This window comes from Meleagris gallopavo, chromosome 11 (genome assembly GCF_000146605.3).
Source record: "Meleagris gallopavo isolate NT-WF06-2002-E0010 breed Aviagen turkey brand Nicholas breeding stock chromosome 11, Turkey_5.1, whole genome shotgun sequence".
Classification (NCBI taxonomy): Eukaryota; Metazoa; Chordata; class Aves; order Galliformes; family Phasianidae; genus Meleagris; species Meleagris gallopavo.
Genome location: NC_015021.2, coordinates 11,146,204 through 11,172,594, shown reverse-complemented (window position 1 = coordinate 11,172,594; position 26,391 = coordinate 11,146,204). Strand labels below are relative to the sequence as shown.

Genomic DNA, 26,391 nt, shown 5'->3' with positions numbered 1-26,391 from the left:
AGTGCAACTTTATATAGCTTTTACCTTAGTATATATTTAGAAACGAGGAGGAAAATCTCATGGTTAAAATCAGACCCTTGTCAAATCTGTTTTGTTGATAACAGCATGGCTTTGCTAACTGAATTCTGCAGTCAGTACTGGATGATGGCTGTTCCTCAGGCTAGCCTATGTACAGCAGAAGAAAGCTGTAGCAGTAGCTGGTGTAGTCCTTGACAGCAGGAGTGAGATGAGCAAGAACTCTGCAGGAAAGTACTTCTTGCTGCATCACATTTTTGTTTTAAATAGGGTGTGGAAGGAAAGGGGTATGTTACAAGTTACTGAATCTCGTGTGTGTTTAGAGCACTCCTCTCCCTGCTGACTTGTTGACTTTTCTGTTGATGTTACAGAATATCAGAGCAGAACATGATGCCACCTGTTACAAGGTCTGTGTCAGTGCCGGACACTGGCTCAATATGGGAACTTCAATCAGCTTCACAACCTACAGGTAAGATGCTTAATGTGTGTCAGGGCCACTGAGGAAAAGCAGATTAAAAGGCAGCATCTTTGTTGATGTGATTGCTTCCTCTTTTACACTAAGGGAAATTATTTCTGCATTGGTATTTTGGATCTGGTTCAGGCTGCTTCGCATTACAGTTTAATTGCTGCAAAGAGTATGATGGTTCTTCCTATGGGTTATGTGAAGCCCTGATTAGAAGGGATTGATTGTTATGTTGTAAAGGTGTTTCCCTCTGATGGGAGGAGCTGTAACAGTTAGTTCTTTAGTAGAATTTATAGGAAATCCGGCCTTGCTGGTTGAATCAACCTTCTTCTACAAGAAGATAGTGTAGCCCTCTAGTGACTAAAGCTCATGTATTAAGGTTTTAATTCATAAAATATAATGGCATGCAGAGGATTTTTGTGTTCCATTTGTTCTTTATTGATGTGCTTATTTTTTGCTTGTTTGTGGTTTTTTTTACTGTCCAGTCTGGGAAGGAAGCAGTGTCTGGGATCTCCCCATCGATACTGCAGCTCAGGGACCAGCTCTAGAACAACTTCAGCAGCTTGAGAAGGCCAAAGCTGCAAAGGTCAGAAACTACTTTGTATTTTAACAAGTTGTGTTTCTTGAGTGTGTGGAAGACTTCTAGTTCTTTAAACTTCATGCTGCTGTGTTCAATTTTTGAGATTTTCACTGAAAATCCCACAATGATCAAATGCATTATAGAAACCTGTGATGAAATCCTTGTGGACTACTGTTTGTAAGTGACTACTGCAGAGGTACTACTGACCTCTAAAGTAGTGGTTGAATTTTTACAGTTGTCATAAAACAAACAAACAAAAAACCCAAACACTTCTTTGCTGGCTGTTTTTGTTTTAAAATGGGTTCAGCATGAGCAATCATGACAAATCACAGGAAAGAACACTTCAGTCTTTTAATCCTGCCATATTTTAACCAGAATTGGTTTGGGGAATAGTTAATTTGTATGGGTGAATAGGACTAAGTTTCAATCTGAACAATTCTGTTATTTTCCAGAAGTAGATTATTTTATGATGACTGCAAAGCAAGTCTCTAGTAGCTTCTGAAGCCAGGAGTAATTTTAAGGAGCTAATGGTGAAAGAACTAATGTTTGATACAGAACCAAAACTGTTAGAAATTGTACTAGAGAGTTTTGTAGGAATTTGACCTCACTAAGTAGCCAGTTCAGGTAACCTTGCATTTAAGGAAGAGCATCTGTCAGAGGCTTCATCTGCTGTGTTGTTACTGTAATCTCAACAGATAAGCCCTAGGAATTGGTGTAGGAATATGCTACCTGCATCTGAGTGTAGTCTTATGTGAATTGTAGCTAGAGCAAGAGAGGAGAGAAGTGGAAATGAGGGCCAAACGAGAGGAAGAAGAGAGGAAAAGGCAGGAGGAGCTTCGGAGGCAACAAGAAGAACTACTTAGGAGGCAGCAGGAAGATGAGAGGAAACGACGGGAAGAAGAAGAACTGGCCCGCAGGAAGCAAGTGAGTTTCCTCAATGTAGTTCATCTCTAATTTTAATACTTGATAAAACTCACTTTAAAAATCCTGTGGGATCTAACTAATCTTTGATAGGTGTATATGAAGACACTTAGAATATTTTTTTATGTGATTATATGAAGTTATCTTTGGTTCTTGATTTTTTTTAAAATTTGAGAGCCTAAATTATAATTTGGGAAATGGGCTCTGATGGCTCACTTTCAAGATAAGCTCCTTTTTGCTAGCTGAGTGGCTTTATTCCATATGGAACATTGCCTCCCAGTTTCTCAGCAGCAGTATTAGACTTAAGTTAGTTGCCCAGTTATTGTGTGTTTAATGTTTATTGACCATTTCTGCTATCTTGTGTTTTGATACGGATATGTTCTGGAGTAAACCTTTGACTGAGCAGGTGTTTCAAATGAATGAAATGTAGAGGGGGATACAGGAATAAAAACAAAAGTTATCTGATTTTTTTTTCCCCTCTAATTTAGTAAAGCATTTTGCTGAAGAAATTATTTGGGGTATGTATTGGTATCAGTATTACTTCCTTTAAGTGTTGGACAAGCAGATTTACTGAAAGGAATGATATGGTTTAAGAGTATGTAACTATGTAGGATCTATAGCATGTTCTTAATTCTTAAGAATATGCTATTTAGAGAGATTAGTAGCTTAAAGTTTCTGCCAGTCACTTCTGAGCTCCACATAAAAAATAGGTGAAATGTTTTTGAAGAGCAGTAGGAGGCAAGGACAGTGGAGGTTAGTTTTCAGTGCATTCAAAGGATTATGGCAAGCACCTTCCTGAGCTTATTCACCAAGAAGTTGGTTAATACACACCCTGTAAAGTAGCACGTGCAACATAGCAGAAAGTAATAAATACCTTTTTCTCCATAGTATTTTGTATTTGCTTAGGTAGTTGTAAAAGAGCATTTTCCACTTACTGATTTAAGGATTGTGTTTTCAAGGAAGGTTCAGGAATCTTCAGTTTTATTTGCAGCTTAGTTGTAGACCTTAATTCATGTAGCATTTGGATTTTATCATTGAATTGTAATTTAATACAATGCAGCGTGATACCTAGTTAGCTTTCATGATACCATTAAGAACCAAGTCCATGAATAAATGGTTCCTCACTTTAATACCTTTAATACAGCAAGTCATGATGGTATACAGTGGAAAATACCCTTTCAGACTTGACTGGAAAATTCAAGCAATAATATACTCCAGAATTTAACTGAGCTAAGTTACTGTAGATCAGTTTCAATAATAACTGGTTTTCAGTTGATCACCTGATATTTCAATGTGTTTCATCTGCTGTGGCTCTGCATAGACCTGGGATGTGTTCTTTTCAGACTAAGTTCTGCTGTTATGCATAACTTTCTGGAAATGTCCATTAAATTCCAAAGTTCCTCTGGGTACTCTGGATTTGTGCTGTAATCAATCTGACTTTCCCTTTCTGAGATGTCAGTGGGAAATAATTATTTACAAGGAGGAAGCAGAATGGGTCTGAAAAGCAGTAACAAGAAGTTACTTAGCTCATTAGCAGTGGAATAAATGCAATAATGCTGACATCGAGCAAGAATGTATTGAGGTAACAAAGTTGAAGCATTTCTCTGGAAAGAGGAAAATATTATTGTTTATTTAAAGAAAAGAAAAACCTGGTGTAATATTTGAATCTGACTTCTGTACTGGAAGGCATTGTAGAGTCAGGGATGAACTGATTTATTAGCATGGATTATACAGAGGAGATGATGCTTAACAAATTTGATTAACTTCTTTTGAGGAGATGGCAGTGAGAGCTGAGAGGGGTGAAGCAGTAGACTTAATCTGCCTGGACATCAGGAAGGCTTTTGATGTAATACTGCATAAAAGACTAGTATATAAGGTTAGTAAATATACTGTTGATGGTGAATTCTAAAAAAAGAAAACAAAACAAAACAAAAACACTAGAAATTCAATTCTGTAGGCTGAAATGTCATAGCAAATGTTGAATCCGATATTGTTCTTTAGATTTCATCAATTACTTGCTCTGTAAAATTACAAACAGTATTTCTCAGCTTGTGTAGCTCCTGTATTTTTTTGCTTCTGATTTCATATTTTCTACTTAGTAATGATTGATTGCTTTCAGGAACAAAATTTAAGGTTTGATAGTTTGTCTGAATTATCTTTCATGTTCTTCTTCAAAGCATTGTCTCAAAGATAAAAACCACAAAACTAAGATTTATAATTCCTACTAACATAGGAAAGCAGAACTGCAGGTGTTGCCAACTGCAAAAATTCAAGAACAATTTATCTAAGAATCCAGAACCTCCTGAGCTCAGTGTTGCTACTTAAGGATAATGAGAGATGTTGCAGATAATTTACAAGATCTGATGTAGTTTATAAAGCCAGACGTGTCCTTGAAAACAACTATGAGAAAAGGTGGTTAATAGTAGAGAATGTTGGGATCCTCTTGGAGTCAGAAGCCATGAATATGGGAGCACTAAGAGCAAAAGGAACGAGCGTGCTCTCTCATCCAAGTCAGTAGCAGAAAGTTGGAGAGCTTTAAATGATTTTTGTCATGTGCTCAAACAAAAGCACTGAACGAGTAAAAAGATGCAGAAGTAAGTATTAAGAGAGTCTTTCCTTATAGCTGTAATGACTATGTTAAAAAAAAAAGTTTATTAGTCACGATATTCCCAGCTTTTCATGATCTTGTGGCTTTTGTTTCATTTTGATACACTATTCATCTTTAGATCTCTAGGGGAGAGAAGTCTTTTTTTGTTGATTCCTGTCATTCACCATTGTCTCTTCCACCTTGCCTTAGGAAAAGATCCCTGCAGCTTTCTTGATGTTTCTTTTAATCTCATTTCCAAAAAGAAAAGCAGAGATGTCAGTGACCTGCTGTTATGCAGGAGGATGTGGTGACTGCTCACCTCTCTAAAGTACTGCATGTTATGGCAACGACTGCTGCTGCGTATCCCACCAGCATGGCCAGCAGCTCAGCATCCTGAGTTTGAGCTCCTGGCATGTGGTCTCCAGTCACACAGAATGCTGGCACACCTCCAGCCTTCTTGGTAGACTTTTTAGTTAAGGAAACCAGCTCTTGCACTGGGACGCTTGGTTATTGTCACTTGGCTGCACGTGTCCAATTAAGTTAGTTACAGGCCCAGGTTACAAACATGGTCTAGACATTGCACATCGCCTTTGAAGCTTTTCTGAATGTCAGATCTGAAGCTTTTAATGGTTGACAAGAAATGATTCACAGGCTATTTTGTATCCAGCTAGTAGAAAAAAAAAGTTAGGGCAGTGAACTTTTGTAGCACTTCCCGCTAAGCTGCTTAAGTGATGGCCATGAATATATATTATTTCTTGGCTTGCAGCCTGCGGTTCTTAGAATCATAGAATTGCCCAGGTTGGAAAAAAACACCTAGCTGATCCAGTCCAACCACCCCCCTACTGCCAACACTTCCCGCTAAACCGTGTTCTTCAGTACCTGTAAAATGTTTCTTGAACACCTCCAGGGATGGTGACTCCACCACCTCCCTGGGCAGCCCATTCCACTCCCTGAGGCTCGTTTGGAGAAGAAATGTTTCCTAATATCCAACCCAAACCTCCCCTGGCACAACTTAAGGCCATTCCTTCTAGTCCTGTTGCTCTTCAGTGACCTGGAATTGGTTCCTGGCATAGGAAAAATGCTTTGTCTGATGGATGTTGTAGACACCTGGAGTTAGCCAGTGTCAGGAAGAAACCTGAGTCAGTTGATGTTGCAATTTACATATGCTGTGTGCATATAAAGATTTGCTATCTGATTTATTGTGAGGGTTTTAAGTTTCAGAGTTAACTTCCTATTTTACCAGACTTCAAATTAATTGTATCTGTGATGCACAATTAGTCTCCCTTAGAGTTATGAGTAGTGTATTACATACAAAAGACCTCAGAATATTTGCACAGTACTAATTGACTAAAAAAAAAGTTCTCATCCAAAATGTATGTAGAAGATATGAAAAGCAGGATGTCCTTAGTACTGTTGCTGGATTTCAAAGATCAGAAAGGCAGCAAAAAGCAAGGTTATTTCATGCAAGAGGAAGACATGATTGGGGAAAAAATTGGATAGGTGTTCACCTGTTCAGTGAGCAGAAAGCCTGTTGTGCTCTGTTCCTCTGAAAGCAAGTATGTAGGTCTCTCTGAAAGAAATGCATCCTACTTGTTTTCATGGAAATTACAGCAGATAGGAATAGCACAGTAAGTCCATTTGATAGAGCAAATTCTCAACTACAAAACACTATTTTTCAGCAGAGGCATCACCATTAGCTCTGCATTTTCAGTGATGAACAGGAGCCTGCATGCTGTGCTTGTAGAGGTCTGCACCAGCAGAAGTGACCACGGCCACCACTGATGAAATGCTCCACCCACCACCTCATTGTGCTCACATCCACTCTTTGGTGTCTGTATACCATCATCAGCAGTTGCTGAATCTCACTGGGTGCCACTTTTTTCCCCACATAGAGGAATTCAGTGACTCACCTTTGCTCTGTATGCACCATTTGTCAGGCACTGTTTGTCAGACTGCCTCTCTGCTGCCATCTGTCACACAGGAACAGCAGGCAGCAGGATGCTGGCAGGGAGGTTCAACCTCTGCTGCTCTCCCACTCATGTCTGCCTCTGACCTTGTGGGCCTTTAAGCATCATAGAGTAGAAGCCATTACTTTGGGAGCAGCCCTCGTAGCAGAAACAGAAAGATTCTGTTCATGTTAATCTTCAGAGCATTAGGAAGGAGCATTGATGGGTTTTTTTAATTATTTTGTTAGTGGGAAAGCAAAATGTCATTTGTTGGAAGTTAAGTAACTTATGGATGGCTCAAAATCAAATCCTTCAGGAGATCTTTCATTGCCACTGGCATTTAAATAGTGTACGAATAGGCCCTTTCATTGAGTTCCACAGATCTGGCACTTGCAGAGGTTGCAGTGTCCTTAACTGCACTGGGCTTCTCCTTTTTATTCCTAGTGTCTGGACATGTGGTTTGAGCTTTGAGCTCTGTGCATTTTAGTCCGTGTTCAGAAATTCCTCTAAGTAGGGAAAGTTTCCACTTACAGCTGACCCCCCAAAAAAAGAGATTGTTGAGATGCTTCCACATTAAAATGTATGTTTAAGTGTAGTTGGTATCAATAGGAAAGAGGAGTTGTACCCTCCTTTTATAGTTTTCATTTTCAGTGCCATTGTTTTTAAAACCAAAGATAATGCTTGATTCCCTATTTCTTCACTCACTAAATTCATTCATTGATGAGATGCATCAGAACTTGTTAGTTTGAGTTCACTCTTTCGTTTTGCCAGTGCTTAGCTTCGAGTTAAGGAAGTTTTCTTGAGACCATTCATTTGGCCAGACCGTGTTGTAGTCTGTTGTGATGTGCTTGGTCAGTGACGTGGCAATTACAGATTGACATTCCTTCCCATCTCCAGGAAGAAGCCTTGAGGCGACAACGAGAGCAGGAAATTGCACTAAGACGGCAGCGGGAGGAAGAGGAAAGACAACAACAGGAGGAAGCACTTAGGAGGTTGGAAGAGAGGAGAAGAGAAGAGGAAGAAAGACGGCAGCGAGAAGAATTAATTCGTAAACAGGTGAAAACCAGCAACGGGGATTCCTCATACTGGGGAACTTGCACTTCCTGCCTGCTGATTGACACTGTCACAGGCCCTAAGTCAAAGTAATCTTAAGACATGGATGGTTTCATGATAACTTTTAGGACCAATTAAGATTTGATGCTTACTTCAAAATCCTTTTTCAAGGCACTTCTTGATGTTTGTACCATTTCTGCCCCTCCATGCAGTCATCTTGTTAGTTAGCGGTTAGCAGACATCTCAGTTTTAGTTCTGTTGTTCAGCAGTAAATGTCACTTTGTCAACTTTTTTTTTCTTTCATGTTAAAAAAGCCTTTTTTCCCTTTTTTCTTCTCACAGTTCATTCCATTAGTCTGACTAAATAGTACAAGCAGATAAAAGAAGCTCAGACTGAGAGGTGCATAACTTCTAAAAGGAACATGGTGTGAAATTCTCTGGTCTAAACTAGAGATACGCCATTCTTTTCCAAGTCTCTTGGTGGAGCGAAGGGGAAACTTGTGCTTTGAAATATATAGCTTACATATTGGGCTTTCTTGCCTGAGAAATATAGAAGTAAATGAACAATCTAAACATCACAGATTAAAGACCAATAGGCCTCTCTCTTCTATCAGGATCTTAGTACCACGGAGTACAAATAACTTAGTTTTGCTAAGTCTGCTTAGACTGTACTTTTCTTTATGTCCTGGGAAGGAAGAGGAGGCTGCCAAGTGGGCACGTGAGGAAGAGGAGGCTCAGCGGCGACTTGAGGAAAGTCGGCTACGGATGGAAGAAGAGGCAGCCAGACAACGGCTCGAAGAAGAGGAGCGAAAGCGCAAGGAGCTGGAACTCCAGCGCCAAAAAGAAATAATGAGACAGAGGCAGCAACAGCAGGAAGCTTTACGACGACTGCAGCAGCAGCAGCAGCAACAGCAACTTGCCCAAATGAAGGTAACATTTTTCTGTGGTTTAACTTTTCCTTAGCCGAGTGTGTAGTGTGGAACCAGAGCAGGATTCAGAGTTGTCAAGGCTGACTTGAACAGAACAAGAGAGGACCGGACTTCCTAGAGAGAGCAGAGGGTGAATAGATGATTTGGTGAATGTTGGGAGATGCAAGAGAAAGTTAAGCTGCAAAATGAAAAATGTTCAGTCAAAAGGAGCTCATTGAAGAGGGATTTGCTGGTCAGTACAGACATCCGTTCTGCTCCAGTGCGATGGAAGGGCCAGTGTAAAGTTTGAGGTTCTGGTTTCAGAAGTCTTTGCTGTCTTTCTGACAGTGATATGTTACCCTATTCTTGATGCTCTGTCTCTTTGGTTCTGCAGTTCATAAGAGGGCAGTTTGAAGAAACAGTTTGTATTTGAATGTTATTGTATTCTTTTATACTTTGAAACGTTTTGTTGAAATTTAAAAGTAACCTTTCTCTTCCCTGTGCTGTGAGCTTGTTTTTTTTTCTCCACAATTCTACTTCAGCAGTGTTCTGTAAGAAGGTTTCACAATTTCTAGTGATGTTTTCTTTTGACCCAGCTCCCTTCATCTTCAACATGGGGTCAGCAGTCAAATTCAGGAGCTTGTCAATCCCAAACCACACTGTCACTGGCAGAAATCCAAAAGCTAGAAGAAGAACGAGAACGGCAGCTTCGAGAAGAGGTAAGCACTGACACTAATGGAGTGTAACTTTTCTACTGGAAAAGTGGACTCTGTGTGACTGCTTAACTGTTATTAGAAGTAATCTTGGGAAGGTAATAAAGGATAAGTGCTAGAAGAAGGTATTCCTCCAGGACCCTGAATGCTTAGCAGATTGCACTCATTTATTAGGTGGAATAATGCTGTTTGGGGCTAATAAACAACTGGTATTTCACCAGTTACGTAGTGCATCCTTGTTAAGAACTGTAACAGCTCAAAAACATTACAACGTCAGAATTCTCCAGTTTAAACTGAATTCCATTTAAAAATTTTCTCAGCTAGAATTGAGAATAGTAACGATCTCTTGAAAGCATGCACAAGCATTTTTTTGTTACTGTTTGCAACAGCAAAGGCGTCAGCAGCGTGAACTAATGAAAGCTCTCCAGCAACAGCAGCAGCAACAGCAGCAAAAATTATCAGGCTGGGGTAATGTAACCAAACCAACAGGCACTACCAAGTCCCTGCTGGAGATACAGCAGGAAGAGGCAAGGCAAATGCAGAAACAGCAGCAACAGCAGCACCAGCAGCCAAACAGAGTCAGAAATACTACGGTATGTTCCCTCTTTATCTAATCCATTTGTAGAAGGCAACAGTACATGACAGTTCTCCTTTTCTGTTCATTGCTGCTCTGCCAGGTCTGGTGCTAATAATTGGGATCTCTTTGTTATGTTTCAACAGCACTCTAACCTGCACACCAGCATTGGGAATTCAGTGTGGGGCTCCCTAAACACTAATCCCAGCAACCAGTGGGCATCTGACCTAGTCAGTAGCATCTGGAGTAATGCTGATACCAAAAACTCAAACATGGGTTTCTGGGATGATGCAGTGAAGGAAGTGGGACCTCGTAACTCGACCAATAAAAACAAAAGCAATGCCAGCCTCAGGTAGGAACTGGGGAAGGAGCATTTGCCAAGAAGGCTGCCACTCCTGAGATGATGACTTAGCAATTGTAGCATTACATTACCTTTCTCTTTGTCACTCAGAATCTGTTTTAACAGAAGTCATTAGTAGGTAACCATTCACAATTTATTTTGTAATCTATGTGAAAAATGAGTTGGTTCTTAAATAGTGCTTGCATTGTGTGAACCAGTGAGTGGTGTAGCACTGTGCTATATACTACCACTGACTCTGGTAGTATACAGTGTTTTGTGTTTTCTTTATCTCAGTAAATCTGTAGGTATTACAAGTAGACAGAACAAGAAGGTGGAAGAAGAGGAGAAGCTGTTGAAATTGTTCCAGGGTGTTAATAAAGCCCAAGATGGATTCACGCAATGGTGTGAACAGATGCTTCATGCACTCAACACAGCCAACAACTTAGATGGTAAGAAGTGGGGAGGAATGCAGATACTCCGCTGTAGAAAAATAATATCTAGTTTCTTTGAGCTGATGTTCTGAGTAAGGTAATGACTGCAGTCAGAATAATGTTTGTAATGCAGGCAGCAAAAAGGTATAATTAACTTTAAATAGTGGTCTGAAAAACTGTTGCATCATCTCTACTAATATCATACATCAATGAGAACTTGGAAACAGTAGTTGTAAAGTCTGCCACCCAGAGCTCTGAGGTGAGGACTTTGGTGGTTGGATGTATTACCAGACAGATGAACGAGCATCCAGTTCACTGTTTAGTGAAGGCCAAATTATTGTATGTCCCAGTGCAAAGCATCTTTTTATTTGTGAAATTGTCTGGCTTTGACCTAACTCTGCTGCAGGGCGCATAGAATAACTGCCATTCTGAAATCAAACCAATCCCTCCTTGCAGCAAAGCACTGCAGACATTCTAGTGTTTTCAGTCTTGACCTTTGCAAATCCTTGTTCTCCAGTTTCTGTATTCTACAAAACTGTGCTGCTGACTGGAGAACCAGTGCTGCCCTCAGGTGCCAGGATTACATCTCCCAGCTGCAGCTTTCTGCTGGAGGAGAGGTGCTAGAAATAACATGTTGGCTCCACTTGTGATGCAGTAATTAGTTGTATCTGGTATCTGAGGAGATGTTATGGAGCAACAGAACAACCAACAAGTAGATTGAGCTGCCAAAATTGAAGTGGCTCAAATAGATTTGGGTTGGCAACAGAAGGGTGAATTATTTCTAATTCTCGGTGAGACCTTGATAGCTCAGGCCATCAGGGAAGAGATGCCACATGTAAATGAGCTGCAGACTCTGCTTAACTATGGACACTATTGCACAGGTTATTCATGATTGTGAAAAATGTGTCACAATTGAATAAGCCAAGAGCATGAAACTTCTCTGGGAGGAAGAACTGTGGCAAAAGTATGCAGTGCTGCTGTGGGCTGTGTTTCCACAGTGAGCTTCCATGCCTTCGAGGGTGTTTTGTGTTGTGGGTTGCAATGCTAGCTTAGAATCATGGAATCCTTAGAGTTGGAAGGGGCCTCAGAGGACCATCTAGTCCAACTCCCATAAATTCCCATCTTCCAGGCTAGTGATTTGCCCTTCTCCATGTTAAAAGAAAACAAAACCAATACTTCAGTGTAAATATTTTAAACAAAAAGAACATAATAAAGGAGGCTTGCAGGTGAGGTAGCTGTTAAACTCCAGTTACTTGCAGCTCTGGTCAGTCACTGTGGCGTGCACTCTTAGCATTTTTCAGCCAGGAGAATGCATTGATGACAGCACTGTGGAAAGGGAGAGTATTTTCTGTTTATGCCTGCCATTGAATTTGAATGAGCTCCTAAGCTGGCAGTGTCTAAAGCTGGTGGGCTCCCATACCCTTCAGATTGTCAGTTCTTTTTCCTTCTCATCACATTAGCTGGCTTTCTAATCCTTGCTTTCCTTGTAGAATGAATGAAAAGTTGTATTGTGAAACTTAATTGTGTGGAATTTGCAAGGGCAAGCTGTTTGACATGGCTACTACATTGGCAAATATTTGTAACAAAAATCCAAGGGCTATGTTTTTGCATGCACATATTCACACATCTGCACACATTCTCTCATGGTCTGCCTTCTTCTTGCAGTTCCCACGTTTGTTTCTTTCCTGAAGGAAGTAGAGTCTCCCTATGAGGTCCATGATTACATCAGAGCATATTTTGGAGATACTCCTGAGGCCAAGGAGTTTGCCAAGCAGTTTCTTGAGCGCCGTGCCAAACAGAAAGCCAGTCAGCAGCGGCAGCAGCAACAGGTACATCTTGCTTGTTATCGTCTTTAGGAGTGCATGATTTCTGTATTTCAGTCTGCTTTTCTTATTGATGAGTGTGAGCAGGACTTTACGGGTCACGTGAATGACAGGATAAAGCAGATTTCACATATGTACTGCAGAATTAAATATCCTTTATGATTAAATAGCTGAGGCCAGCTGTTGTACAAATAGTCCCTTAGCATGCTGATGCACTTTAAGAAGATGGGGTAGGTGTATTGGATGGATGTATTGGTGGCTTCACACTACCCTGGATGATGTAGAAAACTTGATTTCATTTTGTAATACTGTCTTTGTTTCGTAGGATTCGGTGTGGGGAATGAACCACAGCTCGCTACATTCAGTCTTTCAGACCAATCAGAGTAACAGCCAGCAATCGAATTTTGAAGCTGTACAGAGTGGGAAGAAAAAGAAGAAACAGAAAATGGTTCGAGCAGATCCCAGCTTGTTAGGTCAGTTTTTAAAACTAATCTTTTGTTCTGGGAAAAGCCCTGAGTAGCGTAAAAGTCTTGTTAACCTAAATGGAAATACTGAATTCTAACAGGAATTGGTAGCTATTGACGTCCTTAGGATTTGTTTCAGTTTTGGAGTTCTTTAAATAATGCATCAGTTTCATGGAAAACTTACTGAATATCTCTGCTGCTGGGGCAGAGTAGTCTCAAAAGAGTATGGTACGCAGAGCACAAGATAGTGATGTAAATCAGTGATTGCACTACTTGCTAAGAGGAGTCTCTTGTCCATTCTTTCTTTGCCCAAATACAGACAGCAGATTAGGAACAGGAATCTTGCAGAGAACTTGTTTGTAAAGAAACTTGATGTAAAGAACAAGACTTCCACTGTCCTCTGTCTGCAGCACTGTATGTACTAGGAATAAATTCAGAGTGAACTTAAATGTTGCCTTTAAAAAAAGGGGAGGGAGGATAGGTTGAATCAAATTGTACTTATTCGTTGTTTTAAACATTAGTATAGTCATTAACACTTAATTTATGAGAGATGAAAAATAACTTTGGAGACTCTAAAGACCAGGTTTTCATGTACTGCAAGTGCTTGTTTTCTGAGACAAGAAGCTGGCTATCATGGACGTGTGGCTATTACTTCAGATACCCTGGTCTTCTAAAGATGCAGTAGAGCAAATATATTCCAGATAGATCTGAAATTCCTGTTACATGTACCATAACAAATACATGCTAGATAACTGGCAATCATAGTGGCATGGTGCAAATAATTGAACGTTTTCTTATGACTAAGTGCTAGGAGAGGTGAGTGGTAAGATGACAGGTTACATTTCTGAGTCTCTTGTGCTGCTCATAAGAAGCTGTGATCTGTCTGCAGTGATCTGATTTTTTTTTTTTTTTTAAACTAGAGGTAGTCAAGAGAACATTATTCCCATCTTCCATGTGAAAAGGCCTCTTCAATACCATGGTTATTTGGAAACCTTAAGTAGTTTAGAGATGTCAGCTAAGCTGCCTTTCCTCTTTGGAGCTGTCCTATGCCTATACTATTCAATTCATGCTAAGTATTTTTCACACTTACACAAAAGATTCTTTTAAAAATAAAGCATGTTTTATTTCTTGGTGATGATCAGTTAGCTTCTTGAGGCTTGGCTGCCTTCATTCTTTCCTACCTTTCTACACAGGCTAACCATCTTAGTCAGAAAAGATGGTTAAGGTATGAAGGGGGAGAAAGAAAGATAGAATGTGATTACAAGTTCTGAATTCGAGGCAGTGGACATGCTGACATCAGTTAGTGGCCTTATTTTGTTTATTGTCCATCTTTTTATGTGAGAAGAGTTGTTATATTCCACTACACTGTTCACACAGTCACAGAACTATAGGGCTTGGAAAGTGACCTCTGGAAATGATCAAATCCAGCCCCCACTGATGGAAGGGTTTCTGTTAAGTGTCCCTTAAGAAAGAAGGGCGTCATCAAGCCTTGTGGCATGCAAAGCTTAGCTGAGGTATGCTTGTGGAATATATTGTGCTCACATCTGTGCTGCCTGTGATGAAATGGAAACTAGGGCACTGCACTGGACATGTAATTGGTGCGCTGGTGCTGCATAGCTCATACTTGTCTAAAGCAGCTTAGTAATTGCCACATGCAAGACACTCTTCTAAAGCAGACAGAACCATTTTGTTTTTTCCTTCCTCTTTGTCCTCAACTAAATCAGTGCTTTTCAATTATAAATTAGTAAATCCTGCTTTGAAGCGCATTGATCTCCTCAGAACCCTTTCTTAAGTCACTAGCAGATGCTAATCCAGTGAGTTCAGAGTGGGTCATCAAATTAAAAAAAAAAAAAAACCAAGCAACAAACAAAATGTCTGCTCTTCTGATGCTGGAAAGAAATCACTAAGTGCAATTATGACGTTTGGCTGAGAGAACTACTGTGTGCAGCTTCTTAAATATGATAAAAATGATTCCAAAAGTTTGTAGGTGACATACTGCCACGAGAGGGAGCCAGAACAATTTACTCAGACATACTCAGCAGGTGAAGGTGATGGCTGTGAAAAGCAGTTTGTTTTGTAGCATGGAAGAAGTTACGTAGCAGACTCAAGGCAGTGAAATGCCAGGTTTGTGTTAAGCAACCTTTACACAGAAAAGATTCTTCTTCTTTCTTACACTTCCTATGAAATTGGTGCAAAAATAACAACGGGATCTCAGTGGAAAAGTTGCATCATGTGAAACATTAGAATTCTTCCTTGTAGAAAATGATGACAAGAACAGGGAAGAAGTCAAAACGTCATTAGCACTGTTAAGAGTTTGGGTAGAAGTTCAGATGTATTTTGAGCCCTCTCTGTTGCCCTGTGTACTTCTGTACACATTCATGTTGTCCGTCTGAGCAAGGGACTTTAAATAACAAAATCAACAAAGCCATGGAAATGCACGGAATTTCCACGTGCATCTGTGCTTCAAAAGCAAGGAGTGGAATCATTCACTGCCCCTGAAGTGCTGAGCATGAACAACACCTCCATTCTGAGTTCACAGAGCATCTGTTTCTACCTCTTGACTGTAAGTGGTGTGATAGGCACTTTCAAGTACCACTTGACCCAAACACGCTGCCTTCTAAGGGCTGCCAAGGCACATCTCCACTGTGCTTACATCTGGCACTAGCTCTTCAGGTACCTCCTCAATGAAAGCTGGGACTGTGATTCTGCTGGTTGTGATACTTAGCTAAGTGCTATTTAGTCTTTGACTTACTAAAGGAAAAAAAACAGCAATTCGGGTAACTATATCAGTCCATATGTAATTTTCCTTTGGGTTTTTACTTGGTGTGTATTATTCAACTGCTGCATGTAACAGATGCATTGCATCATATAAAACATACCACAGCCAGATTTAACACGACTCCTTTTTGGCTTACAGGGTTTTCAGTGAATGCCTCATCAGAGCGGCTCAACATGGGAGAAATAGAGACTTTGGAAGACTACTGAGCATGTGCAAATCAACTGGCTTTTGCTGCATCTGTTAACCCTGGATTCTCCATTTTGGACACAGTATTCTCCACCATGCGTTCTTCTTCGCCTCGCAGTGAATCACAGAATCTGTCATCTCAGGCTGCTGCTTCTGGCTCCAACAAACCCTTTCTGCCCAGGACTGCACAGGCGTTGTTCCTGGTGTCTTGAGAATCTGCTCGGGAGTCAAGTGAACTTTGTTCAGAGTCCTGGGAGGGTGGGAGATTGGATTTGTTCACAACAAAGCTCATTTGGGCAGCAAGCTTTCACTGTGCTGTGATTTCTTCTACTGACATACCTGGAAAAAAATCAATTGGGATTCTGCAAAAGCCGTTGCTTCTCTCTCCTGGTTACTCTTACCACATCCAACACTTGCAGTTGTGAAGAGAGTTTGTGGTTAACAGATGTTGGTCAAAAACAAAATGCCACACAGATACTGACTTCTGCGCTCCTTCAGGGCAAGAGGTGCTCTCCCAGCCAGGAGTTGCATTCATAAGCTAACCTTAGAACTGGCAAACAGCAGGAGAAGGGCGGTGGCGGGCACAGTTTAGCTTGGGTTGGTTTGAAGTTGCACACCCCCCTGCCAGCCCTTCTCAGCACATTATTTTTGGAGGGAACGCTCGAGTCTGTCTTCGTTAGGTGGTGATGTTGAAGCTGTCGGAGTTTCCTGTCAGCATATCCAGCCTTCTTTGGACAAGTGGGGACTTGTGCTCTCGTGGGGAGGAAGAGGGGTGATATCTCTTCTTTCGGGTTGAATTTCTCCCTTAAATGGTACCTTCTGAGGGTTAGGACCAGTTTATTTTGAGCTCTTCTCCTGCAAATTTGTCTCGTTTAAGAGACAGTAGGATCTTTACCATGTGGATCTCTAGTCTTTGGTGTGAGTGAACACTGGCTTTTACATCTGTACTCCCACAGTCTTAGCTAGTTGTCATTTCCAGCTGCGCTTTGGTTAACAAGCGGAGATGCCCTTTTGTAATGGAAAGAGACTGGAGGGCGAAGCTAAGTGCAGTGACAGTCCTGCTTATCTTCTACATGTCAGACTGCATCGCGCTCCTCCACTCGGATCCATGATGTTTAAGTATGGAATCACAGCTTTCCTCTCTCACCAGAAGATTGCCACCGCCTTCCTTTCTCCACACACCCACGTGCACACACCACACAACAAATCTAAAACTGCCAAATGCACTTAGTTTCAGCCCCCTGGTCCCATCTCCCATTCCCAGAGGGGTATAACCTGCAAAGGGAGCTACGCTACAGGTTTGGTGGAGGTGTATGAAGGTCTGTTGGTCATCACTGCCTAAAGAAACAGTTTGAGTTGCTCAAGAGCAGTTTGGCTTTGAATTTTGTTTTGTTTGATTTATTCATTTTTTGGGGTCACCTTCTCCTCCTCCTCCTCTCTCTTCCCCCAGCCCCCAAACGTGTACAGTAACTATACAGAGACTGCTGCAGACTTGTATATAGTTTTTGGATCCAATAGCATGGAGAGACTTGGAACTGTCGCAAATCTGGTCTCCCTGTCTCCTTTGCTTTGTAAATTCATAAAAGGGGGAAGAGGGGTAGTTAAAATGTTTACAAAACTTTAAACTCCCTCTGAACTTTTGCCAGTGTGGGAGGGGGGGAAAGAGAGAACTTAAATAAAACCTGGTTGTATTATATCTGAGAGCAAATTTTCTGCTTGCTTTTGTCAAAGCTGAGTTTTGAGATAATTCCTGGTGCTAAAACTGACCAAAACTCAACTCTCATCAGCTTTCGTCACGAAATGAGGAAATGCACAGGATCTGGAACAACTGCTGCTTTATTTCTTCCCTGGTGAGGAACACTGGTGGTTTTTTCCTACTTGATAATTTTAGAGTTCAAATAAACAGCAGTCAGTTGAGATTGGACAACATTGACAAGAAAGCTTTAATTTTTGTCCCTCTCACTGCTTACAGGAACGCGTGCGTGCCCACTTATTAATGCAGGAGAGGTGAAGCTGTGGCTGGCTTTCTGTTATTGCAAACCTGTGCTTGTGGAGCCTTCCTTCTGCCAGTTGGTAACCACCCTCACTCCAATTCCCTTCTCTAAAAGAAGAGCCCTCCTTTAGACGTAATGACCACACGGACACCTTGCAGGCTTCCCTTCCTCGACTAAAGTTTTCTTTTTTTTTTTCTGCTGCTTGATTTTGAGTGGAAAATGCCAGTAAAGGCTAATGACGAATGTTCTTCAGCCATTCGCGTGACAACAAGAAATATCAAGTTGGAAAGAACTAACTTAACGGTTCTGAGTTATGTTTAGCTGTGGTCTTAGAGAGAACCATATGTGTCCAGGCTGGTAACTTGTTTTAAAATTCTAATTCACTGTAGAGTATAAGCTGTCTGTTTCTGAAGTAGTTGGGTTTTTAATGGTATGATCTCATTTCTGCAAGCTGATTTTGGAATACTACAATAAGCAAAAGCCTGTTAATTTCCAGCTCAGTTGGAGTCATGACCAATTCAGCGATGGCTGAATGCAGCAGTGCAAGCAGGGAAAAGGTGCACTGACTTGTCATGCCCTGAGGAGTTTGTAGGGCTTCAGAGAGCCTGTGGGTAATGGACCAGGAGGGAAGAGATCTTGTTCTCAAGTATTTAATATGCTGACTTCTATTTTTTGCATGAAGGTAAGATGATGTGTTCAGATCATGTGCTCAGGTCACCTTACCTGCTTTGTCTCCCTCTGGGTCAAAAAGGGCCTGTTTCAGTAGAGTTGGGAAAAGCAGGAGCTGCAACGTTACGTCTGCAGCTGATGTATTTATGCACTTGAGACTATTTTTCAGACAGGACATGAACCTGGATGGCTAACGGGGCTGTGCTGGGGCTGAAAGATGTTGAGTTTGATGCGAGAGATCTGAGATTTCTTTTGAGCATGTGTCACCAGTGTTACAATCCCACACTTCTCACTTTGCTGCAGGGGAAGTGTGCAGTCCTCTGGTTTTCCTGTGTCCCCTCGCAGCAAAGCACTGTTACCAAGAATGGCACCAGGCCATTTTAAAGGGCAGCAGAGCTGGGTCTGGCTTCTTGTCAGCCAAAATGCAGAGGGATCCCTTGCCAGAAAGCTCTGAATCTGTAACATATGATAAAACCATTATATTTTCAGGATAAAAAGAACTGATCTTGGGGATGAACAGAAGTGAAGTATTTCATCCTCATACCATCTTGTTGTAATTTTTTAAAATACTCACGGAATTCCTCTGCTGGCAAACCAGAGCGTCCTCCCTTTGTTCACTTTGTTCTTCCCAAGTCTCTATCAGTGCACGTTGTGACTGAAAACAAACATCAGTTTCCTCTGCTGGGAAGCTTTTGTGAGCCCATTTGGAGGCAGAACGAGGGACCGAGGGCAGAGTGCTGTGGGAGGAGGCAGTGTCTGTTCAGCTCAGCTGGGAGGAGGATGCTGCTATGGTATGGCATAGCACATCCACTGGAAGATATCATGAAGGAGCAGTTGTGGCTCCTAGTCCACCCACAAAACAAGGATGCCGTGGAGCTGCTCTGGCTCTGTCTTCAAGTATTTGGTTAAAAAGATGGAGGCCTCTGTTCTTTTGCTGTGCCCACCTGGGCAGACCGCCCCTGCCCTGCACACAGCAGAGCCCAGCCCTCGTGGTGCACTCAGTTTTGGGTATCTGCCCCAATGCAGCTTGTGTTGTCCCACGCTGCCTGTGGGTAGGCATCCTGAGCGCATCCCCTGGCTCAGGGATGGGTTTGCCGATAGCTGCCCGGTGTGCCGGCGCCGGGGGCCCTGCAAATGGCCTCGCTGCCTATGGGCTCGGAGGAACAGGGCCTGGAGGGTGGAGCTGCCTTGGGAGGAGGTGTGCTGGAGGAGGCAGGGAGAGAGGGAGTCTGCTGGGCTGCGTGCTCTCTGTCCACTTGCTGTTGTGAAGGAATTTTTGACCTGACCAGACCCAGCTTTTTATTATACCAGCGAAATTTCTGACTTGTTTCCTACTTGGAGGAGTTTAAGAATTCCTGCCAGCACTTTTCCAGAGGGAAGCCATGCCCTGCCACAGAGCCCTGCGCCCGCTCCTGCTGACACTGTGCTTCCTGCTGCCCGCTGCGCTGGCAGGTAAGGGTCTGCGTTTGCATTTGAGCTCCAAAAGAAGAGGAGATCCTCACTAATTGCCTCTGCTCTCCTCCTGTCGCTCCGTCCTCCTTTCCCTCCCTAAGAACTGCCGTACGTATTTATTGAAATATGGTTGAGTGATGGAAGTTGATTTTGGAGTCGGTGGGTAGTGCTGAGTAAGAACGTATTCTCCATCCTGAGCCCCCGTTTCTGTTGGGGAAACCCGAATAAATCCTGTCATTTCTGTTAGGCTGAATAGCAGCAGTGCTTGTGTGAGTGCTGGCGACTGCAGCCCAGGAGCCAGGTGTGCTGCAGGACGTGGCTGTGCTCTGCAGCTGGTGGGACTGCTTGTTTGCCTGCTGATGGTGGTAGGAAAGCATTCCGAATCATGGAGAGACACATTTTCCTCCAGCTCAAGACTGTGTGGATCTCTGGTGCCTTCTGTGCTCTCCCTGCAGCACAGCACTTCACCAGTGCTGCAAGTACAGCAATGAAAGCATCTGTGACAACACTGAGCTCAGTCTAAAGCTGAGCTGTGTGCGTGGTTTGAGTTTCCACCCAGAGGTGGCTATAATGAACGGCCTGAAACAGCAAACAGGCTGTGAGGGGAGCAGGGTTGGTGTGAGCCCTGTTCTGTTGGGCTCTTCGTTGAAGAGGTTGTCAACTTTGGCCACATCTGCTCCCCTCAAAGCCTCTGAAATGCAGGCAGGATCTAATGAGTGGCTCAGGCCGATGTGACAGCAGAGCACAGCGCTCGCTTTCCTGAATTGTTCTTCTGACTTCCAAGAGCTGGAGGAAGGCTGCAGCTCCTTCACAGCCTGTTCTTACATCGTACCCAGCAGGAGGGCCTGGCTGGTAGCTGTGCAGGTCTCTTTTTGGAGGGGTTGTCCTACAGGGAGGGGAGCTGGGCACTGCACTGGCTGGAGTGTCTGCAGGGACGGAGCGGCAGCACTGCCACTGGTGTTCCCCACATCCCACTGCTCTAAGATGACTTCTTGCTGGGAAACTTTGAGAGTAGCTACTAAGTAAGCCCTAAAAAGTAGGTATGTTCCTTCTCAAACACCGGGCTCTGGTTTTCCTACACTGCAGCATTAATCATTTAAGCACCAAGTTTCAGTTCTGTGCTTGTGCTCCCAGGAGCAGTGGCAGCGCTCCTCCCACAGACCAGGTGAGGTTTTTGTCTTAACTGCTTGCTTTTGCTCTGCAGACATCAGCTGCTTTTCAGTGGAACTGTGAGCTGGAAATTCTTCACCTTTATCTTAACTTCTCCGTGTCGGCTCTCCCTGTGGAGCCGGGAGCTTTGCACTGGTGGATGTGTGCTCGGATGCTGGAGCACAGCAGAGGCTCAGTGCTAACTCTGCCTTTCAAATGTGCGAGGCCTCCTTACATTTGTTCTGTGCTACCTCTGAACTGGGCCCTGGGGAACAAGCCAAGGCTGTCAGCTGCCCCGGAGCAGAACAGTTCTCTGCTGTGACAAACATCCCTGTCCTCTGCACGGGGCTTTTAGTGCACAGTGGAATTTTTCTGCGTCTCACCGTGTTAGAAAAGGAAATTTCCTGCCTTGTGCTGACCAAGAAGGGAAGAGCATGCAGGCAGCCCTCTGCACTCTGGGTGCGCACGCACACACACACACACACACACACACACACACGCAGCCCAGCCTTTCTGTAAACAAGTTCCTTTCACATTCATCAGAACCGCAGCTCGCGCTTCCAGCGCTGCACACCACAGGCTGCCCTTTGTGCTCCATCAAGGCCTTCTTTCAGCCCTGCTCTGGCCCCCTGCCTGCTGCGGCTACCTGGGCCGGCCAGCCCCTGCCCTCCGTGTCGGCACAGCCATGCTCAGCACGGCCTTCCCCTCCTCGTGGACATGGTTTCCATATCTGGGCAGCAGAGCTTTGTGTGGGCACTGCTGGGCTGTGCACTTCCCTGAATGCTGCAGAAAGTTGGGATGCCTTTGAGCTGCTGAGCTCTTTCCGGGGCTGCATCTGTCCAACGTGGGAAAGCAGCAGAGCCCCCCAGCACGCATCATCTACTGCAACTGGAAGAGTGGGGCTTCTGCACCTCCAAATCCTTTCCTTTTCCTCTTCCTTCAAACGTAGGTTGCACTTAACCCTACAGCACAGCAAGACTGCAAAGAGCAACTTTCTGCTCTTACTAAAGCTGATTTCTCTACAGTTGCATGAAGGATGGGGTGGGGGGTTGGCCTCTACTCCTGGGTAACAGTGGCAGGGTGAGAGGAGGATGGTATTCAGCTCTGCCAGGGCAAGGTCAGGTTGGATATTAGGACAAATTTCCTCTCCAAAAGAACAGTGAGGCACCGGCACAGCTGCCCTAGGAGCAGGGCAGTCACCATTCCTGGATGGGTTCAAGGAAGGGGTGGATGTGGCACTGAGGGTCGTGAGTCAGTGGTTGGACTGAGCGAGCTGAGTGGTCCTTCCAGCCTTCGTGGTTCTGCAGGTTCAGAGCCCTGTGTGAAAGGGCAGAGCAGCAGGAGGGCTCTGCAAGGCCTTGCTTTGAGTCCTGTGTTTTTTGTATCCGAATGCTGATGTGGGCTCCTGGATTTTTGTTTTGAGCTCGCATAGAAATACATTACATTGTAGTGGGTGGTTTGGGGAGGAAAGAGGCAGGGCAGAAGATGACCTTCGTTATGCTAAAGGGGAAAAGAATGGGAGAAGGCCTCATCCAAGGACTCTTTTCTGATTCTGTTCTCAAGGGTAATACAGTGAGAGGGTTATTAGGAAGCTCTTGAAGTTTGAGCACTAGGATGTGAGAAGTAAATAGTTTGTAAACTTCTTAAAGCTGCAGTCATTCCAGCAGGTCTGTCCAGGCTGGATGCAGCTCTTTGTAGACAACTGGCTCAGCACTGACGCTCCTTGCAAATTACTGACACTTACCATCTCCTGGCTGAGGTTACTGGGCTGGAGGTGGAGAGTTACACCAGAAAGCAGCAGGTCGCCTCCTTGTAACCAGTGTAAAAAGATGCAAACATCTGCAGCCAAGAAGAAAAGCCCTGGGGTTCTGAAAGGATGTGAGCTGTGGAATTTGGCATCAAGTCAACCTGTAAGTGGCTGTGAGTGATGGACGGCTGTGCGACACTCAGGTTACAGCAGGTGCACGGCCTCTTGTCAGGAACATGAGCACCTGTCCTGAAGCACCTGTGTTTCTGTCCCTGCAGGCATCACCCTAGGGGGGGGAACATCTTACTGTCATCTGTTGACAGACCTTGGGGGTAACGAGGTCCTGAAGTCAGCCTGCGTGGGAAGTGGTGCTCACTGGTGTTGGATGGCTCCATCTGCCACGTGGTCCAACCCTGAGGGTCCTTCAGATTTGTTCCTCCTTGTGGAGGTTTTTGCAGTCTTACCTTTCAGCTATCTAGCACCTGGGGTGCAGGAACCTCACAGCTGTGCAGGCAGCTCACCTACTTCCTCACCAAGGATGGGACGCAGCTGCTTTGTGTCACCTTTGGTGCCCTCTGGATCCCCCCGCAGTCCGTGTAGCTGTTATCTCAGTGGGTGTCTGCATTGATCAGCAAACCCCTTCTGTTATTTCTTTGTAGTGTAGTAACCAATGTCTTTGTTTTTCTGGCCTCAGCCATAACAACTATTGCAGAGAGGATGGGTATGCAGTGCAGTAGGGGAGAAAGAAGAGGTGCCATCTGGCCTGCTGGCCAACACTGGGTTACTCCTAGTCTTTCTTTGCGTTCCGTAAAACCCCAGTAATTCAGATTGTTCCATGTCTTTCCCTGAAGTGCTTCCAAGTGTGTTTGGGTGTTCTGTGGAATGTCGGTACTGTGGTGTTGAGGCAGTTACTGCTGGGTGAGATCCCACAGGGCAGCAGGCAGCGCAGGGGCACCCACCCATAACCTCTGTGTGCCCACCTGCTGAGCTGCCCTGGGGCAAAGCAGCCCTACAGGTGCTGTGGGTGGGCTTCCTTACAGCTGGCTCTGACCCTGAGGCTGGTACATAACTCAGGTGTTCCACACCTACCCTCGTGATGAACAATGTGTTTGAGTGTTTTTCTCAGTAGCTCTTTATTTCTACAGAGTTCTTCTGTGAACAGGAGCAGCAAATGCTACTTTGCCATTGACCTCTATCCAGGTCTTAAAAATCACCAAGATCATTTAAAAAAAAATAAAAATTAGACTGTTTCCTACTTACTTGGCTGTCAGAAAGAAGTCCTGTGCCCTGCTCTGCGAGCTGCTGTGATTTCTCCAGGAGCAGTGTGTCCCTATAGGGGCTACAGAAGAGATCTCTGGGATCTCTGTGGTACTCTGTGGAAAGGATGCACATCTCCAGCCCTGCAGGATGGGTTGGGAGGGGCCCTGCTGAGGGTATGTGTGTTTCTAGGGAGACACTGTGGGGCACAGAACTCTTGCGGGGAACCCAGGATGCTGCCTCTGATGTGGGGTCATAGATGGGCTGAGCGTGTGAGGATGCAGCGTTGCTGCTGCTCCACAATGCTGCCCTGGGGGGGTCACTGTGGGAATTGCAGAGCTCAGCCTAGGGCTGCCGGGCTTCTGCTGGGGCCAGAGCTAAGCTGGGAGCTCAGTGAAAGTCCTGTCGTGTCCTTGGGTGCAGAAGGGTCTTTCCTAATCTACCCCAGAGCGGCACTCTGGTTCTGCAGGCAGCTCTGAGGAAGGCCAGAGCTGCTCCTTGGTGCTTGCTGGGATGTGAGATGCTGCTGCGGAGCGCAGAGCAGCGGCTGGAGCTGATCCTCCAGTGCTCAGCCCTCCTGCAGAGACAGCCCCACACGGGCTCCGGGCAGCCTCGCAGGGCTCGCTGTGCTGCTGCCAGGTGACCCCGTACCGGCACACGGCAGCTCAGTGCCTCATCCCATGCTGTTGGCTCTGACTCTTCTGTCCTTTCTTCCCGGCACGGAGAACCGCCGTGTCGGTTCAGGTGGGTCCCGGCTTTGGACGCTGCTCATTTTTTCCCGTCTCTCCCGTGGCGGTGTGACATTCCCAGCGGTTTCACAGGGAGCAGTGGAATGTCTCCTGCCGCCGCCAGGGCCCACCTCAACAAGCCGGGCATTGATGGCAGCGCTGCGCTCAGCCACACGCAAACAGGGAGGGCTGTGGCGCGTTCCCCAACCCCACGGGGGGAAGGAATAACAGGATGCGAATGGCAGCATCAGAGCGCGGTGCTGCTTTCATCTCCCGGCGCGGTGTGGGGGTGCAGAGGGAGCTGGGGCTCCCAGCGGGGTCTGTGTGCCGCGCTCCTCTGCATGCCGTGCCGTGTGAGCGCAGCGACCCGAGCCACCCGCACGCAGCACTGACCGCGGCTGCTCCCCTCCCAGCAGAGCACCCACGGGGCCCGCTGCCCACGCTGTGGAACGAGCCGGCCGAGCTGCCCTCCGGATCCGGCCCCTTCGATGCCACCACCACCGCACGGCTCTCCGATGCCACCGCCTTCGCCCCGTACACCTCCGAGCTGGAGCCCGAGGACACCACCCACCTGCACCGGCTCGATGCTGGGGACGGTACGGGGCTGCCGTTCGGGAAATCCTCGCTCTGCCTTTGCTCTTTCTGGGCTGTCACCTCCTGGCAGGGCGCTGGAGGTGGCCTGCACCCTCCTCCATCCTGCTGTTGGGAGGCTCAGGGCCGTCTCCCTGCGGACAGGTCTTGCTGTGCAGTGCCCACCAGCCCCAGAGCAACTGCCATGACCTCCTCCTGCCCCGTGTCTGCCCTCGGCACTGCTGCAAACGCCTGAGTCCAGGCAGGAGTGTGCCTGAAACTCTGCTCTTGAAAATAGAGTGTGAGCAACTCCACCAGCACCTCAAATACAGCAGCCTGCTGCTGTGCAACAAGCATGCTCTGGGGGTGGCTGTAACAGGAAAGCAGAGTGCTGAGCATCCCATTTGTGCTGGCTGTCCACATCCCTGGTAGCTGGCATGGGACTGGGGGCCAGGCAGGAGCCCAGGCATGGGGCCACACTTCAGCTGTAGGGGACACGGGTACAGGGACACCTTGGGGGGGACGATGACAGGAGGGTGTCCTGGGGGCCAGGATGCACGGGGGAAAAGGGGTGAACTCCATTGCCCTTTCCCTCAGGGCCCCCCCAGCCTCACCCCACTGTGATTTCTGTCCCTGCAGGCTCTCTGGGGCCCGGAGCTATTGGTGCCATCGTCATCGCCTCCCTCCTGGGTACATCTGTGCTCGTGGCCTTGGTTGTCATCACGCTGAGGAAGTTCTCTGCCTCCTGAACTCAATAAAAGATTTCTGTACCACAACAGCCCTCTGTCTGCTCCCCATCTGCTGCACTCGCGTTGCTCCTCGTGTGCAGCTCTGCTGGGAGCACTGAGCCCTGGCAGCTCCACGGCAGCGGGATCAGCCCACAGCTGGGTGGGCTGCAGAGGTAATGGTGCTGGGGATCGCTTTGCACAGCATGATTTGGTGGGAAAGGGTTGCTCAGGTGTTGTAAATCACCCCAACTCTCCCCATGCGTCACCCGACCCATGTTCTCATCCCTCCCTTCTTCCACCCCTGCCTGTGGTTCC

The 26,391-nt window shown here is 45.3% G+C and overlaps 2 protein-coding genes across 3 annotated transcripts in view; both read left to right on the top strand.

Annotated features, from left to right (window-relative positions):
• Positions 1 to 17,476, top strand: part of GIGYF2 (GRB10 interacting GYF protein 2) — a 28,277-nt gene extending 10,801 nt beyond the window's left edge. The window contains exons 11-23 of the mRNA XM_031555081.1: positions 387 to 484; positions 964 to 1,064; positions 1,821 to 1,982; positions 3,754 to 3,855; positions 7,410 to 7,568; positions 8,258 to 8,494; positions 9,069 to 9,191; positions 9,575 to 9,778; positions 9,906 to 10,111; positions 10,394 to 10,548; positions 12,196 to 12,359; positions 12,679 to 12,826; positions 15,735 to 17,476. Coding sequence (XP_031410941.1) covers positions 387 to 484; positions 964 to 1,064; positions 1,821 to 1,982; positions 3,754 to 3,855; positions 7,410 to 7,568; positions 8,258 to 8,494; positions 9,069 to 9,191; positions 9,575 to 9,778; positions 9,906 to 10,111; positions 10,394 to 10,548; positions 12,196 to 12,359; positions 12,679 to 12,826; positions 15,735 to 15,802 — 1,927 coding nt within the window. The 3' untranslated portion in view covers positions 15,803 to 17,476. The remainder of the gene's footprint in view (positions 1 to 386; positions 485 to 963; positions 1,065 to 1,820; positions 1,983 to 3,753; positions 3,856 to 7,409; positions 7,569 to 8,257; positions 8,495 to 9,068; positions 9,192 to 9,574; positions 9,779 to 9,905; positions 10,112 to 10,393; positions 10,549 to 12,195; positions 12,360 to 12,678; positions 12,827 to 15,734) is intronic.
• A 195-nt stretch (positions 17,477 to 17,671) lies between these two features.
• SNORC (secondary ossification center associated regulator of chondrocyte maturation) lies at positions 17,672 to 26,371 on the top strand. Of its 2 annotated transcripts, XM_010716583.3 has the most exons (3): positions 17,672 to 19,897; positions 25,192 to 25,374; positions 25,988 to 26,371. In XM_010716583.3, the coding sequence occupies exons 1-3, from the start codon at positions 19,828 to 19,830 to the stop codon at positions 26,095 to 26,097; spliced, it is 363 nt and encodes a 120-aa protein (XP_010714885.1). In that variant the 5' UTR covers positions 17,672 to 19,827; the 3' UTR covers positions 26,098 to 26,371. The 2 variants fall into 2 exon arrangements, with proteins under 2 accessions (XP_010714885.1, XP_031411006.1); XM_031555146.1 differs by having other exon boundaries at positions 19,810 to 25,374.
• The last annotated feature ends 20 nt before the right edge of the window (positions 26,372 to 26,391 follow it).

What these genes read in the sequence shown, in the direction of transcription:
- SNORC (XM_031555146.1), top strand. Translation starts at nt 25,011, where the DNA reads ATGCGAATGGCAGCATCAGAGCGCGGTGCTGCTTTCATCTCCCGGCGC. An exon ending in CCGGCTCGATGCTGGGGACG is followed by an intron (nt 25,375 to 25,987) that starts GTACGGGGCTGC and finishes CTGTCCCTGCAG; the next exon opens with GCTCTCTGGGGCCCGGAGCT.